This window comes from Corvus brachyrhynchos, unplaced genomic scaffold, assembly GCF_000691975.1.
Source record: "Corvus brachyrhynchos isolate BGI_N302 unplaced genomic scaffold, ASM69197v1 scaffold32, whole genome shotgun sequence".
NCBI lineage: Eukaryota > Metazoa > Chordata > Aves > Passeriformes > Corvidae > Corvus > Corvus brachyrhynchos.
Window position 1 is genome coordinate 361,540 of NW_008237919.1, and position 18,040 is coordinate 379,579.

An 18,040-nucleotide genomic window follows, 5' to 3' on the forward strand; every position below is an offset into this window, starting at 1 on the left:
AGGCTTCTCTTTTTAGAGAACATCATGGCAAATATTAAAAAAAAAAAACCAACACTCTGTATTTTAATTAATTTTGGGTAAAAGTACCAACCTCATCCCAAAAAGCTGTTACTTTGTCCAGCTCAACCCCAGTGGTTGTTAGATTATACTCCAGAGCTTTATATTCTTTTTTCAGCAAGAAATCCTAGAAACACCATGAAAGCAGATAAAACAGTAAGGGACAAGGTCATATCTCACAAAGCAGTACATATTTGCCTACACACAGCACTAATATTTCTGGTGGCACTTTTGCAGTGCTTTCAGCGGAGGCATAAACATAAATTATACAATATCTTTTGGATGCAGAAGGAAATGTTTCTGAACCTACCACTTCTTTCATTGCTAGTGAAAACATATCCATAAGGGCATTTGGTTCTGATTTAGAAAGAATATCAAAACTTGGCACTTGTTTTGCTTTCAGGACTTGTATCAGGCAAGATCACCCTCTGACCTTAACCCTTTTCAAATAAAGCTTTGGTTTTGGAGTAAGATGTAGAAGGTAGCACTCTGGTAAACAGTGAAACAAAGCAGCTACATGCTGCTACCTTCATTTTCCAAAACGACATGAGTTTAAAAGAGTTGGAATGATCTCTCTACCAACAAAAATAAAAGGCAGATAATGATCCTGCCAAGTGCAGCACTGATGTAGTGTAATTTCAAATGACACAAGTCAGCAACCCAGTGCTCGTGTTGACTTCTGGGACAGCATTAGGAAATAAGAGTAAGCCTATGCTAATGTAGGAAAGACAGCCTCTCTATTCCATTATTTTATTAAGTCTATATAGTCTGTAGATATCGTCTCCTCCAAATTCTGCATTCTTAAATTATGTGGAAGCAAACAGATCTACATGGGCAATACAGTGGAAAAACTAAGCAGACTCATGGGGAAATCAGTTCTCAACAGTACACTTCCAAATTTTCGAAGCAGAACAAGAAGAAGGGAAAATGCAGATGATTAAAAGAGCAGGAAGTGAAAAACTGTAAAGCAAAACACACATGGTTTATGTAAAAAAAAAAAAAAAAGGAAGTTATAGCTATGCTTTCATGACAAAGGGGTCATCCAGTGGAGTTCCTGGAGCAGTGATAGCCAGAGAGAGCACACTGATTCTGAAATAACACGGTCTAGAAAACATGTGAAAATACAATGACCCAGGGGATATACCTGGCCCAGTCAACTCTCTAAACTGATGTGGAAATTAAATCAGAGAGATGTGTGAGTGGTTTATTATTCTTTATGTTTCTTAAGACTAGCAAAGGACTTCAGTGTTCTGGGATTCTGTCCTGTCTGTCTATGGGGACTTTACTGAACCTGCCACAAAGAGATGATTATTTATGGATTCTGGAGCACCCATTTGCTAAAATCTCCAAAAACAAGCATTCGGTGAAGTGAAGGCAATGGTGTGGCAACTGGGCTTGCCAATTCTGTGACTCTGTCCAGGGCATTGGACACACTCTTCCAGGAAACAGGAGAGACAGGATACTTCCACTAATGCCTAGGGAATCTGACAGCACAAGAAAAGCCTATAATGGGACCAAATAAGGCAGTCTTCTGAATGTCAAATAGAAAGGTTTATGCCTTGATTTCTTGAATTTCCTGCCCAGTTGAAAACCATAAAAATCCTACACTTATTTCTTATTCTAGACTGAGGTTCAGACATCTGATTAAGATCTTTAAGTTTTGTACTAGTTATTTTTATCATACTAAAAATAACAAAACCTATGTTCTACAAAACACCCCACATCTATAAATATGTAATGAAAAAGGTCTAAGCTTTCACCCCAAATAGTGTAAGAATTCTTTTCCTAGGGAATAATTTCAGAACAGCAGATAAAAAAGATGGAGTTAATGAGAATCCACTCTGATTTGACTCTGCAGATAAGAGTCTCATGCTGGTACAGGAGCAATTGATCTCAGTAGGTAAGGTGGGTAATAATTATTTGACTGGTACCTTAATTATGTTTGCTACTCATAATGAATGAGATGCACATCTGCATAAAACACACAGTCTCCTGCTGTTCTTGCCACTAGTATCTAGAAAAACAGAAGATCTGTGACTGCAAGATCTGTGACTCCTGGAAGCCATGCTATATAAAACATGTCCTAATTTTTAACTTCCTTTACTGAAGGAAAAACATCTCTTAAGCATCACAACTCATGATTTTATTAAGTTCCTTGTTCTGCAATGAGAATAACTAACTAAATGTCACTGTTTTGAAAAAAAAGCAGCAAGCAGGTAGCGTGAGACTCTTGTGGTTATGCTGCCTGGGGAACAATATCAAGATTTATAATGACATTTCATGGTGTTTAGTCAAAGCAACATATATTTAAAAAGTCTGCATAAATGCTGTGTGCTTTTGTTGATCAGCTGACAAGATAACATGATATAAAGAATTAGCTTACGTACTTGGGAAGATTTTTGTCTATGTACCCTACCTGTATCTTGTTTATTGCTCCAATAGAGTCATACCAGGTCTGTACAGCGCCGGGAAACTGCCTGGTCACTGTCATTCGAAGAACAATGCAGAAAGAAATGGTGGTAAATATTTTTCGGAGAATAATTCCTTTAATCACAGCATACGGAAGCACAGCTAAAAACACCACAAAAAAGCCCGAAAAGAAGAAGGCTGAGCTGTTGAAATATCTCACATACGCAGCTTTACGGGTAAGCTTCAGTTCAGTTCTGTTAAAAAAAAAATACAAATAATTAGTGTAGGATGTCACAATTTGCAATTTACGAATATTTTGGATGGAACTGTTGGCATAAGAATTAACTCAGAGGCTCACTCATCCTTCTTATTTTCTAGAAATGCAGCTATAAAGTAACACTCCAAACTATTTTTGGGCCTTGCAAATAATTAGAGTCAAATTTTGACATCAGTGTTCAGAGATGTCAGAGAAAATAACAATATCTGTCATGATTGGATACCAAATAAACCACAAGCCTCTGCAGTTCCTGGCACAACCAACCTTCAGCATCTAACACTGTTGTATGTGATGCACTCCCAGAAGGATCATCCCATACTTATCTGGTCATTTAGATGCATAACTCCCCTAGAAAAAAGATACTTTGAAACGCCAGATTAACTATATGTTACCATAAAAAAACCTTACAATAGACAACCTGATTATAAGGTCACCTTCTTTTGCGTGGCAACCTACTAACACCTTCACCCATGAATTAAGGTGTCACTTAACCCCAGTTTGAAGAGGTGGAAGGCAAGGAGTCTGCTCTCCACCTTCCTTTCTCCATAAAAGCTCAGTCTACAGAGAAGCTTACTGACTCCTGTGCAGTCAGGAACGCAATCAGTGATTACTCCTAGCTGTTTCCACAAGGTCTATGCATCTTATAGCAAGCTATTAAACAAAAAGAGAAATAATCCAGGGGATATAAATAATTTTCTGAGTTGAGAGCTCTAACTCACAGTGCTGAAGATTTCTCTTCTGCTGAAGAGACTGCTCTCATTTTGACTCCGTTCACTTCACATACCCCAGGTGCCCTGCAGCTCAGTTTTGCCTGGACAGAAGCACCTCTGCTGCAGTGACAGAGCAGTTGCTCCCCTGCAAGAGCAATTAACAGGGGCTAGAGATGGCGCTAGACCCCACGATGCCCATTCACTGGGTGAGTGCTATAACCACTGGAATACCATGCAGAAGTTTGCAGTCACATCACCGATGGCAAGACCTGGTGTTGCAAGGCTGAGCACCATAATCTTTATGTGTCTTCTTATACTGACCCAGTGTCTGCATCCAAAGTTCGTCCACATAGATGCTGTGTGAAACACCCTTTCAGCTGCCCATCACATATGCATGAGAATTCTATATGCATCCAGCATCCTACCAACTTTTGTCAGCCAAAGAGAACTTAAAAATCCCTGACAGAAAATCTGAGCTCAGCCCGTTTTGGAGCAGTGCCTAGCATTTCTTGTTAAATCTATATTTCACAAGAGAAGCCTGAATAAAATAGCCAGACACACAAGTCACCACCATGATGGAGCTACTCCCTGGGAGAAAAGGCCTTTTAAGTCCCTCCAGAGCTTGTATGAAACTGCAAGTGGCAGCACCGAATAGGGATAACAAAGACTTTGGGACTTGGTGCTCATCCAGTCCCACATAAATGTCTGGATAGAAGCTATCAAAAAGACCCCCAGTGCTGAAGAACACAGCCCTGCTCCAAAGAGGGAGAATGAAAAGCACTAACCCTTTTCAGTATGTTCCCAAGTACCAGCCACAGAATGATGCAGCCACAAGCCAAAGTTTTTGCGAGGTGTTTCTGTCTGCCTTGAAAGCTCTGTAGATTACACACTTGCTTGGGATAGGTCCTGCTGATGCAATATGGGTACTTGGAAAGAGATGTAAGGGACCCTATGAGCCTTGTGCATACACAGAGTATAGGCCAGTGTAGGCCTGTTTTTGCAGTGATGCTGCAGGAAACCAGTACTAAATACATAAGCTTGAGATCCTTCGCTTTACTTAAAGATGTGTCTCTGCTGGCAAAGTACAGACACTTCCAACCTTCCAGTGCTGTGCTATGGTTCAGAGCAACAGTTTGCTGGGGTGTTTTTTTGCTCCTCTGAATACATTGCATAGCCCATAGGAGTGCAGGTATGTTTATTCAGGCACCTGTCATGAACAGTTATTTTCAGTGCAGACTTAAGAGGGCACACAGTAGACAGCCCATATTGGTGTCTCTGAAGCTGATTAAACTGGCTTGTATCAGAAAATGGCAGCATGTAAAAATGGTTTTGTGATGACTGAGTTATAACACACTGGCTAAAACACAGACATGGCTTCAAGCACAAGGTCTTGTTTCCTAGCACTTTAACAAACCAAATGATGGGGAGGCTTGACGGCAGAGCGTGTGCAGCAGCCAAATTCAATTGAAACTGATATTCCTGGGTTGACCTGCTCTGGTGATGTCTTCACCAAATGACCTGCTGTATGAGTCAAAAAAGTACAGAAGAATCATAGAATTATAGGGTGGTTTGGGTTGGAAGGAACCTTAAAGATCATCCAGTTCCAAGCCTCTGGCTGTAAGCAGGGACACCTTCCACTAAACCAGGCTGGTCCAAGCCCCATCCAGCCTGACCTTGAACACTTTCAGGAATGAGGCATCCACAGCTTTTCTGGGAAACCAGCTCCAGCACCTCAATACCCTCACAGAGAAGAGCTGCTTTCTAATATCTAATCTAAATCTACCCTCCTTCAGTACAAAGGCAGATAGACTTTGTCCTATCACTATATACCCTTGCAAAACATCCTGCTACTGATTTCTTATAGACCCCCTTCAGGTACTGAAAGGCTACAACAAGGTTTGCCCAGTGCCTTCTCTTCTCCAGGCTGAATAATTCCAATTATCTCAGCCTTTCTTCATAGGAGAAGTACTCTGATCTTGTAATATTCTTGTCTTTTAAAAATCCATGTATCATACAATAAAAATTAACTGCAGCATTACAAAATTTACTATAAATTATTATAGAAAATATAGATAATAAAATAACAGTCCAATTTCCAGGTTTCTGTGACCAGTTTGTGGACTAGAGTTTATTTAGTTAATTTCTAGAGGATTTGCTAGCATGATGTGCTCACAAATTTCCTAAAAGCAATACATGTGACTAATGACATCAGGCAAATCCTAAACTAGTTCCATCCTTGAGCTAGCACTCATGACCTGGATTCAGACTGAGTTTTCTCTAATTGTTTATAGTAAATAATTACAAATTCTAATGGTAAAGAACTCTTTGCCTGGATTGTCTTTCAGAAAGCAGCTGAACAAGAAGATGTTTGTGGAACAATATAATTTTATGTCTGTTATTTACATGATAACGTGACACTTATATTTCTTTTATTTTCCCAATCACACACCTGGCACAGAATTTTATTTCTCTGTAAAGGACTAAACAAACACACAGGACACATGGGAGAGCTTTAATGCAGCATCACCCATCAATCAATACGTCACTTCTCCTCCCTTTCCCCAGGACTCCTTGCTGGTAACAAAGACTTCCTTCTCACAGGTCTCAGCTAACTTTTACCTCCTTTCTCTTTCAGGTCTGGTAGTTACAGTTCAATCCTTATATTAATTGAGGAGATAAGCATTCTACAAGGCCATCTACAGACAATAAATGTTAATGTAAATGTGCATGATAAATACATGAATCTACTCTATTCCTTTCACAGCTTGTATGCAAATTTTATAACCAGCTTTATTGCATTTCTCAGAAAATGGCAGCAGAGGATTCATATTGTTTCCTTCACCACAGAATAGGGACGTCTGTTAAGCCTTAAGTAACCGTCACAAAAGGGCTTTTTATTTTAAGATGAGGACAGGGTTGGCCAGAAACAAACACACATCCCACAATTGTTTTACCTGTGCAAACTAACCACTGAAACATCATTATAACAAATGAGGAAGTAAATTAAAAAAAAAAACCAAAAAACTCTCACCTCCATAGTAAACTTGAAAAAAAAAAAATTGGGACAAAAATCCAAGCTGCAGTGTGGGAATGCATGGTTAGTTTATTGAGGATTAATAGTTGTTGCTTTACCTCTTAACTAACATGACCACAGATGATGTTCATAGCCACCTAATTTTTTTTTTCTGAGCACATAAAAAAATTTGTGTAACAAATGAGCACACTTACTCACGGATGTTTTCAACCATTTTTTCCATTGCATCTTCCCAACAATAGGCTTTAACTGACTGTATATTTTCAATTATTTCTGAGGTGATGACAAGTCTCTCATTGATCTTTCCTGCTCTCTTATTCCTACAAAGTAAAAAGGCAATAGGTTAATTTTCATCTTTTTCATCCTGCATAGTTAGCTTGTATCCCATTATATCTTATGAAAACAGCTTCCATATATGCCTCTACTTAAAATGTTTACTTTAACAGAATTATTATGAAGAATATAGAAGGAATTATTATAAATCCAGTAATTGTTTTAAAAGGAGAAAATGTGAATTCTAAAAAGAATAAATCAAGTAATGAGCAAGGAGTTTTAATTATAAAAATTCTAGATTTAATGCTAAATCTAATTTTATTGCTATTTACTCCATGTTAGACTTTTCATTTTTTTAATTCTAGACACCTGCTGCTAAATAAGTAAAGTTTTGTTTGTAATTTTCCGTACACAGAAAACACTCTTTGGACTCATCCTATGCAATGTTATAACCAGAGTCTCTTAATCAAGTGGTTTAAACTTCTTAAAACCAATGTGTTTCAGGAAAATATATTGAAATATTTTAGAACATTCTTGTCACCTGTATTTCATCATCATTTGTCCCAGCCAGGCTTGGAATAAGACCACGACTATTAGAAAAGCAAGTCCAGAAAATGCAGAAGCTTCTAACATATCCCAGAGCAACCCCATCAGCAGTGCCACTTGTAATGGTGCAATCCATACAAAATGAGCCAAAGCAAGACCCTATGGAAGGCCACAGTAGAAAACAATAATAAAAGTTAGAGACATGCTCTGAAAACTACAAGAAAAGGAAGTAGTCATTAAAGTGACACTTTGAGAAATGTAATGAAGAATGGTACAAATATTTTCAGCAGAAAAACAAGTTTATAAAGGAGGACTTTTGATCCTGAGTACATAGCATTCTGGGTGTTAATTATGATGACAGGGCAGCAATACATATACATTCCACACCTAAACTTTGATTTTTCTAAGGCAAAGTTCAATCTGCAATTGTCTCTTTGTTACGTATATGCATGAGGAAAAGTCACAGCTTTGTAAAAGTAAACAAAATTTGGCATCAATGCTGGCTTTTCAACCACTGTAAGATGAGAAAAATACATGTAAGAATCTTCTGAGGGTGTTAATCTGATACAGAAGGCAAATATTACTTTGGTGAAGAGATGTATGTTGTACACAACCAATTCAAAGCAGATTGCCGCCTACTTCAGTCACATTCCTTCGCATTCAGGAGGTTTTGGAGTGAATCCCGTGATCAGGTGCACAGGAGTCTGTGTTACTGCAGCCACACTGCTGCAATGACAGACCACTTGCCTTGCGCAGCACTAGCTGGCATTACTCTGTGTAGTCATACAGTGCTTAAAGTAAATACACCCTGCAGTTCCAGCCACGTGTCTACAGTCTCTCTGATCTTGTGTCTTTCATGGGAAGAAAATCTTATACTACCAAAGGGCCAATTAAACACACAAAGAACAGAAGTTCATAGAGTTTCCAGTTCCTAAAGGCATTAGCAGGGATTCACTGTAGTCTAACAAAAGAGAAGTTTTACAGAAGACTCTGTAAGATTTTCTAAGACAGACCTCTAAGACTTCCTAACACAGTCTTCAATCAACAATCCCTTTGAGTGGACTGGGTAATAATAGGAACAGGGGGCTGAACCTCATTGCTTGTTCAATGACAGAAATGGACTGGATCACCTTAGTAAAAAGATACAGTCATCAGGAAGTAGGATGGAAAGACTGAACCAGCAAGTTCTGACTTCTTTGAAACCAACTGTTTAACCCAGAGATTTCCTGGCAGGTTTTCACTGGACTGCAGAACAAACATGTTTTTATGATGTAGCTGTTCTTTAGGTTTCTTCTTTTAATCAGCATAGGAGAGAAAGGATTTCATAAGTATCAGAATGAGCATTTCTATGACCATGTGCCAACACATTTTCTTAAAGTAATGAATGAGCATTTAGTCTACAATGAGCACTCAGTGTAGTTCCTCATTTATGCTCCTTCCTTCCTTAATATCTGTCATGAATAGCTTGAAGGGTTACATTTGTATTTGATGGATCACCAAGCGAATTAAACAACTGATGACGCACCTCATCAAATTTGTTCAGATTGTTGGAAAGAAGACTGACCAATTGTCCAGTACTTATTTTATCTAGAACTCTGCTTGACAGTTTTAAGATCTGTAAAAGAAAACAAAAACATATAAAAATGGTCATCTAAATTATCTCCATAAAACAGAATAAATAAAGATAAAAATGATAAGCAATGGTACAGTAGTATAAATAATAATCCATTTATCTGTTTATGCTATAAAGAAAGTCTCATTAAACTTGTTATTTATGTCACTTGAATTCAATATAGCCATTAAAATTGCTTTAAAAATATTTATTTATTGACTTAATCCTTGCTTTCTGTTGAATATTTTATGGATATAGATATATATATGCAAATGCAAGCTTTAATTAAGCATGCATGCTGTGTGCTGCTGTGCATCCTCAAAAATCTCCTACTGTTGCCCCTCTTGACAAATATTTCTGAAAGATGCTTTCACAGTGAGTTTATACTAGAATAACTAACATGTTTGTTTAAATTAGCTGCTTTGGGTATTGGTAAAACCAAGTTACTTTTTAAATCTTTGTATTTTTGAACATGTGATGGGTTGACTCTTCATGCTATAGAGATGTCACACAGTATCATTCAAACTCAATCCCTTCAATGTTACACTTATTCTTTAAATCTTCACCTCTAATTCTCTTTTGAAGATATTCTTTGGCCACCAGCATGTTATTCTTCCTTTGCAGTAAATATTTTTAACAGGAGCACAGTGGTAGAACAATTAAGGTATCTCACCAAATATCCAGCAAGTCTGAACTCACAGAGACTGATTTCAGTCAAACCAGCTGTAGACAGGTATTTAATTCTTTGGACTGGGAAATGGAGAGCTGTCAGAAACTGTTAGCCACATTGTTCTTCTGTGTACTTTGTGTACCTTAACAAAACTACCAATCTTTCAACAAAGTAGCCTAAAAGTTACATAGGCTACTGACAAAGGCTTGGTTTAGAGTGTAAATGAAACAAATACCTTCTTATAAATCAAGCTAAACATGGCTATCCTCATTTGCATTCCAATATGATGAAGACCGAATATAGCAGGGTGCATAACTAGTGTTCTCACAAAGAACAGAAGGCACAAGCCAATGCCCAGGTAGTAGGCTATGGATCTTTCATCAGAGTTGTCCGGATCATAGGAAGCTATTATTCTCCCCAGAAGAAGGGGTTGCACTGATTTGGTGACTTCCTGTAGGGGGAAACAAGAAAAATAATTTTGGTCAGCAGTTTGTTAATTTTTTTCAAAATGGCTAACATTTCAATTTCAAGTCCTACCAAACGAGATTTAAAGTTTTATATCTTAAATGAGGAAGTCAGGCCTGTTTGCTGTGCAAAACACAGAAAATTGCAGTAATTGCACAGGAGAGCAGACAACTCACTGCTGTCTAAGTCTGTGATGCTCCTGCAACTCCACCAAAGCAAATCTAGCTCATAAATTTTGTTTGATCATTTTCTACAGAAGTGACAACTGAGATTAGCTTCCACATTTACTTTACAGAGTTGTAATGGACTAGCCGAATCCAGTTTACCAGGCTGGATCTCTGTTTTGGTCCCTAGGGAACAATTCTCACTGCACTTTACTGGACATACAGGACACAAGAAGCCTCAGAACTCCCAAAATGAACACCACCATTCTCACAAGACAGTGAGAATACAGCTAAAAAAAAAAAAATTGAAATAGCAACAGAATAAAAGTATAAATAATTGGATCATCCTATTCATCCTACTCAACAGTATCCAGTTTTTTAACAAAAGCAGGAGGAGAGGGAGTAAATAGTAGGGGAGGCAAATTTAACAAAAGTCCCAGAGAGAAAACAGTCCCTCCTGCATTGGAGGCCCAGCACCTCCCATCCAGGGATGAGCAGTACAGTAGAGAACCAGGGTAGGAGAAGAGAAAGAGGTAAGGTCAAACCACTAAACTACAAGGTATCCAAATGATTTGATAAAGCCCTGACTTTACTTTATTCTGCTATTACATTTGTCCTCAGTCTCCTTTTCCGTTGTAATTAAATCGCACCAGAGTTACCTCACCTATGCCTTCCATCTCCCTCCCTACCCCATCATTCCCATATTTTCACTCCTCTAACCTCATCTTTTTCCATCTCTGCCTCTTGCCTCCTCTTTCTTCACCCAGTCTTTCCCAAAGAACTGCAAAAATCACCCGTGTGCTGTGGTCTAACATTTTGCTTTGTCTTCTGCATGAGCTTCAGGAGGACATGAAGTATGTATGTGCTCCTTTGCTTCACTTGCTTCACGTTATGTTCAGTTTAAAACTACATAGTGTTATGAACTTAAATGCATCTCCTTATCCTTCTTTCTGTTGTGTTGCAGCAGAAAGCATCTGATACTTCCAAAGTAACAAGACACTACTGAATTCTTTTTTATAGAGATGTGTTAAATTCTGCCAAGAAATTATTAGTACTGCCTTCCAGATGAAAACCACACAGAGCACCATTGAGACTCAGAGAAGGGAACTGGTGAAGTTTAGCTGTAATTAATGTTCTACTGTGATAAATAGATTAGATAAATCCCCTTTAATTTTCTTTCTTCTCCTTTGAGTTCTCTTATACAAAAGCAATCCCAAGTACTTCTATAACCTGTACTGTAATCCCTTTTGAATGTCATTGTTGGCGGAGCTGATATTCAACATTCACTTTTTCCACAGAAGAGGTAGAATTTTACATCTCAAACAGTATACCTGTACTATGTGCTACATTACCCAAATCCAACACCACTCTTCCCCAACACAAATACTGTGAATCAGGAACCAGCTTTGACAAAGACTTCAGTGTTATTAGTAGGCAAAGGGAGGAGTGTTTATTAAAAAACACATGACCCAAGACAGCTGTGCTTAGACCATATGCATCCCAAAGCGTCAAACCAAGACTCCCCAAAACTCACAAAACATTCACCTCTCAAGGACAATACAGTGCTTTCATATTCTTGGAGATTCCAAGATAAGCTTTTCTATATAGGCTTAAAATTGCAAAATTTTTTTTGTGTTTACTTTTATTCCAGTGAAAATGACATGTTCTGCTGCTGTGTTTGTTGTGACTATAAATGTATTGCATACATTCCGAACTTGCTGGAAAAAAAGAAGATTTACAGACTAGAATAGTGGCTGGCAATAAGCCAAGTCATACGCTATCTCATGGGGCATAAAAGTCCACTGGTTTACAGTGGAGATTTATCAGCTTGCTAACCAAAGATATTATCTAGTCTACATACAAATCAAAGCAGAACTACCTGGTTTTCATTTCTCCTCTTGTAAACTCGAAATTACCCACTGATATAAATATTAATAAACTGATTAGAACAACCTGCCTGAAAAAAAGAATGGAATTTGTACACCTAACAGAAAATTCCGTTTTCGAGAGTCATTTGCCTTTACCTGTCCTTATTCTTCCCTCTGCATTCATCATAGGCCACTGAGAAACCCATAAACGTCCCCCTCACAGAAATCTTAATTAAAAGAGCAAAGATCTGAAGAGAAATGAGATTATGACACAGGGTATTGTGCTAATCTGACCGGGTATGATTATTCTTACGCAAAAACAACTTTTATGTTACACGTATCCCCCATATGTTCAAGCACTCTGCATTTGAAGACAATAATGCACATCTCTTTTTGGCATATGGCCAAGAAGTGCTTCCCTCCCTGCCTCCTCACTCACACCCATGACCCATATGCAAGAACTTCAGGAAATCCTCATTAGGGTCCTTTGGGATATGATACTAAAACCACTTCAAAGTTAATGTTAGCAGCTGTTGTGCCTGAGTGGAAATACAAATTTCATGGCGATAAATATAAGACCAAAATACAAATAGAATCAAACTGATCCTCACAGCAAAGTACCTAGTTAGCAGGTATCAAGCTAAAAAGAAAGATTTTTCTTTCACCACTGTAACACCTTCTCTTTAAATTGCAAGACTCGTATTCTGATGGGGTGAGGAATGGAAACTGTCTCAAACAGCAAGGGAGCAAATACATCAAGTGCAGTAACTCAATGGGCCTAACAAAACACTATTTATGAGGGGGAGTTGTAGTACTCTAGGGGGCCAGAGCACAAGTGTCCACCCTGCAATAACATAATTACCTACAGCGCATCAGGGACAAGGGAGAGATGGAAAAAAGGCTAGACCTAATGAGACCAAAGCTGTGATGCCAGTTGAAAGGACAACTACACAAACAGCAGGGATGTCAGCAGAGTTTAAACCACAGTCCGAGAAAGATGCCATGAAAACAGCTCAGAGATTAGACAAGAGAAGAGCTGAAAGGAAAATGAAGATCAAAAGAACACACAACTTGGTTACACCTATGCCAGTACGGCACAACATCCTGTCCCCTTTCAAATTAATGGCAAAGCTCCCATTAATTTCCGTGAGCAAGCCCTGCAAAGAACACCAGCAGCTTAAGGAGCAATTTGGTTTTTTTACAATTCCTCTTTCAATTTAAAAAGCTTTAAATACAATGAAGACTAATGCTAATAGAATCAAGAAATTAAACTAAGATTTAATCTTTCCATGTTCATTGTGAAAGGCGCAGATTCGTTTACTATGTGTTTAATTGCACATATCTGTGATTTCTTAAAGATATTTTTAAAAAACCCCATACACACAACCAAAGAATATGACTCAAAAATCCTGCAGTCTTGTTCTGTCCTCACCCAGTCTAAAATTGTACTCCATTAAAAAAGTCCGCAAGGATAAATCCCTGCACATGCATGCCTACACACACTGCCTAAACTTTGGGAAAGGGTGTTATCCTCAAGACTGCCTGCAAAAGCCCTCAGACACTGCTTAACTTTTAACAGGAATGCATTAGTGCAAAGGTTCCGGCTGGCAGACTCTGCAGGTGCACCTATTACAGTGTATGGTAGGCTACATTTGTAGAACCGTTTTGTTGTTGGGTTTTTTTTTTACAAACAAACCTATCATGAATAAGGAGTTGCTGGCTTGGTGAGTAAAAAAAGTTTAAAGGCAGTAATGACATCACAGGAGCACATAAAAGACATGACTGAGTAGGGGTCAAGATGTCATCCCAGAGAAGAGCTGACAAAAATGGTGAAAGAGCGGAAAGAGAAGGGTTATCATACGTACATAGCAAGGGGCCCTGTCCTAGATAGTTAACTGCCCTACCTGGACAAAGACAATTTAGGGTCCAGTACCTAAAGGGTATCCCCCTGACACTACACTACTCCCTGCCCTCAAAGAATGGACACTCTGCTTAGCCTTCCTTTTGCTGCCAATGTATTTATAGAAACCTTTTTTTTGCTGTGTTTAACGGCAGTGGCCAAATTTAGTTACAATTTGGCTTTAGCCCTTCTAATTTTCTCCCTCACAACATCCTTTTAGTCCCGACTTGCCTGCCCCTCCTTATAGAGGTGATACACTCTCTTTTTTTACCACTCAATCACAGAAACTTGGAAGTAACACAGATATTTAACGTGCACATTGGTTAACAGCAATTTTCAGATTTACAGTCTGGCTACACAACATACCTAGTGAGACAACCATTAGCAATAAATTATTTTCACAGCTCTTAACTCCAGTGATAGGATTGTCAAACAAACAGGTGGCATTTAGTAAGTCAAGGTAATCCTAGCTAACATGCTGGAAAGGTGATAAACATAATCAGTTCAGACTTTCACATCAAGTTCCTGATCATACATTTGGGAGCACTAACAGCACTAGAAACATTTAAAAACTATTAATATGTATGTTTTTAAAATATTAAGATATTATCAGAAAATACGTTTTTTAATGAAAGCCCCTGAATACACCTCTGTATTTATCACCTTTGTAAGTAATACACAATATTCTGTATTAATTTAGCAGTCCCTAAAACTTGGATCTATTTAAGGAACACTAAAACCTTACTGAAGAGAACAATTCTTACCCCTAAATATAAAATTATTCCATAGAACATAAATTTCCAGAAAAAGCATCGTCGAAGAGCATTAATGAGTTTGGGTTTCTTCTTTGAAGTTGCCAGCTCTCTGTCCCATTCTCTGAAAAGAAACCAAAACCAGAACCATTAAGCTGTATGAGCAAATACACGGGTCTGTGTCTGTGACATACTTCAATTCACTCAAGTATATCCAAGGAGATTTAGCTGAGGTGGCTAATGAAAGAAAGCTTTGCAGAAACCCCAAGGATCTGTTCTTCATGGACTTGATAGATCAATAAAAGTTCAAACCTAGTTCAGCCACATATTTGGTAGTTTTAAATACTCAGTCATACATCACCCCGCAGGGAATTATTTCATTAAAAGGTCACGTTGTATGTTTTAAAGAAACCTGCTGTACTTAAAACGAAAGTACAATAATAGGCAAATAAACGTTTTGGAGCTCTTCCAGTCTTGCAAAAAAGAAAGCACCAACAAAGCATCAAAAATGTGACTTTTCTACTGCACAGCACTATTTTTAACCTTGTTGCTGGGACAATAACTTTCTTCTCAATAATAAATTTTAGATCAGAAGCAATGTTGTGTACAGAGAACATATATTTCAGCAAAAATTCGACTCACAGATTAAAGCACTCCTGAGAATTTCGTCAACTAATTATTTTCTTCATTTTTCAACAGAATATTAGATAACCAGAATATTTCATTTATAAACTGTCAAAATGCATAAGCATACCAATGTTCTCAATAAATTCCACTGGTTTGGAATACTTATACCACAGTGCAATTACAATTGACTGGGTGGGCACAACAGGGCAGATGTAAGCTGCCCTGAAACACCAGTGAAAGCTACACCACCAGCTGGTGGAGAGGGAATGGATTTAGGCATCTCTATTGTAAGAGTTAGTCACAAGTCCAGCACAATTTCTAAATTAGGACCCACAGAAATAGGGTAAATAGTAAAAGCTTAAATGACGAAATTCAGAGTACAATTTCTGCAGAAACAATTAGTCTGTCTACAGTGGTATCAAAGGAAAATAAGAATGCTATTTTGTTGAAGAAAACCAAGGTTTTACAAGGTTATTTTGGGAAGAAAGAACAGTATTTCTGCTGTCTCCCTTTCCAGGGAACCAACATTGAAACTCTGAGTCTAGCCTCGCTCATCACCCTGAAATTGTGCGGGATCTGCTGCTCCAGCTGGATCCCTACAAATCTATGGTGGCTAATGGGATTCATCCAAGAATCCTCAAAGAGCTGGTTGATGTCATCGCAAAACCTCTCTCAATGACATTTGAGCAGTCTTGGGAATCTGGAGCAGTCCCAGCTGACTGGAAGCCAGCAAACATTGTCCCCATTTTCAAGAAGGGCAAGACGGAAGACCCCAGAAAATACAGGCCTGTCAGTCTCAATTCAGTGCCTGGCAAAGTTATGGAGAAAATTATTCTGGGAGGTATTGAAAAACACCTTAACGACAACACAGTCATCGGTCACAGCCAGCACGGCTTCATGAGAGGAAAGTCCTGCTTATCAAACCTGATTTCCTTTTACAACAAGGTAACCCACCCAGCTGACCATAGGAAGACAGTAGATGTGATCTTTTTGGATTTCAGTAAAGCTTTTGATACTTTCTGTCACGGGATCCTTCTGGAAAAAATGTCCATCCCACAGCTGGATAAACACTTTATGCAGTGGGTGAGCTCATGGGCTGAGCACAAAGGGTTATAGTGAATGTGGTGATGTCAGACTGGGGACCTGTCACTAGTGGAGCTCCACAGGGCTCTCCATCCTTGTCCCTGTGGTCTTCATCATCTTCATAAATGACTCGGAAGCAGGACAGGAAGGGATACTGAGCAAGTTTACAGATGATACAAAACTGGGAGGAGCTGTTGACTTCCTTGAAGGCAGGGAGGCCCTGCAGATAGACCTCAGCAAATCAGAGAACAGGGCAATCACCAACCATATGAAGTTCAGCATTGGAAAGTGCCGGATTCTGCACCTGGGATGGGGCAACCCTGGATGCACGGACATACTGAGGAATGAGGTACTGGAAAGCAGCACCATGGAAAAGGGCCTGGGGATCCTGGTCAATGGCAAGTTGAATTTGAGCAGCAGTGCCCTGGCAGCCAGGAGGGCCAGCCCTGTCCTGGGGGGGATCAGGCACAGCATGGCCAGCTGGGCAAGGGAGGGGATTGTCCCTCCCTGCTCTGCACTGGGGCAGCCTTGCCTTGAATATTTTGGGCAGGTTTGGGTGTCACAATATAAGATATAAAGCTATAAGAGAGTGTCCAAAGCAGGGCCACAAAGATGAGGAAGGGCCTCGAGGGGAAGCCATATGAGGAGCAGCTGAGGTCACTTGGTCTGTTCAGCCTGGAGAAGAGGAGACTGAGGGGGGACCTCATTGCAGTTACAGCTTCCCCATGAGGGGAAGAGGAGGGGCAGACACTGGTCTCTTTTCTGAGGTGACCAGCGACAGAACTTGAGGGAATGGCCTGAAGTTGTGTCAGGGAGATTTAGGTTGGACATGAAGAAAAAGGTTCTTCACGCAGAGGGAAGTGGTCACAGCACCAAGGCTGACAGAATTCAAGAAGCATTTGGACAATACTCTTGGGCACATGGTGTGATTCTTGGGGATGTCCTCTTTAGGGCGAGGAATTGGACTTGATGATCTTTGTGAGTCCCTTATAACTCAGCATATTCTGTGATTTTGTGATCAACGGCAGATATCACAGGTACCTGTATATCGTAATTTAGACCATCTAGGTGGTACATCTGCACCAGGGATCCCAGTCACGTCCAAAGTACAACTGTGTGCAATCAGCTTGCACCCAACGCTATTCAAACATTTCATCAAAAAGCTTTGTAATGAAAATTGCAATGTGCCTCCTGAAACAAATTTATTTAATTAATCTTTCATACCTTTCCAGTTTTTCAGATAGATTATCAGCAGAGTCTGAAGAAGGGATTTGATAAATATCTGACAGCTCCAACCGTCGCCTGTAACCCTTTTTCAAAATCGGGTTTGTCCATCTAAGCAAATACGAAAGAAAAAAAAAGGTTAGAAACATTTCCAACATTAATTCTGGAGTTGCTTTGTCTCACCCTGAATATTTTATCCACAGCATCCAAGTATGCCCAAGTGCACATGCATTCACATACCCACACATATATGACAAAATATAGTGCAGCCCTGCATTGTATTTACAAAACTATACTGATAAATATAATACTAAAAGAATAATTGTGAAACTCCTGCATTTTATAAGTTTTGGGGTGCGATCATGCCCC

The 18,040-nt window shown here is 39.1% G+C and overlaps 1 protein-coding gene across 1 annotated transcript in view; it reads right to left on the reverse strand.

Moving 5' to 3' along the window:
* Positions 1-17,820, reverse strand: part of CFTR (cystic fibrosis transmembrane conductance regulator) — a 77,793-nt gene extending 59,973 nt beyond the window's left edge. Inside the window, exons 1-8 of the mRNA XM_017733084.1 lie at positions 17,672-17,820; positions 14,750-14,861; positions 9,824-10,039; positions 8,832-8,921; positions 7,302-7,465; positions 6,682-6,807; positions 2,474-2,720; positions 92-184 (exon numbers count right to left, since the gene is read on the reverse strand). Of these exons, the coding sequence (XP_017588573.1) occupies positions 92-184; positions 2,474-2,720; positions 6,682-6,807; positions 7,302-7,465; positions 8,832-8,921; positions 9,824-10,039; positions 14,750-14,861; positions 17,672-17,820 (1,197 nt within the window). The remainder of the gene's footprint in view (positions 1-91; positions 185-2,473; positions 2,721-6,681; positions 6,808-7,301; positions 7,466-8,831; positions 8,922-9,823; positions 10,040-14,749; positions 14,862-17,671) is intronic.
* Positions 17,821-18,040: the final 220 nt, after the last annotated feature.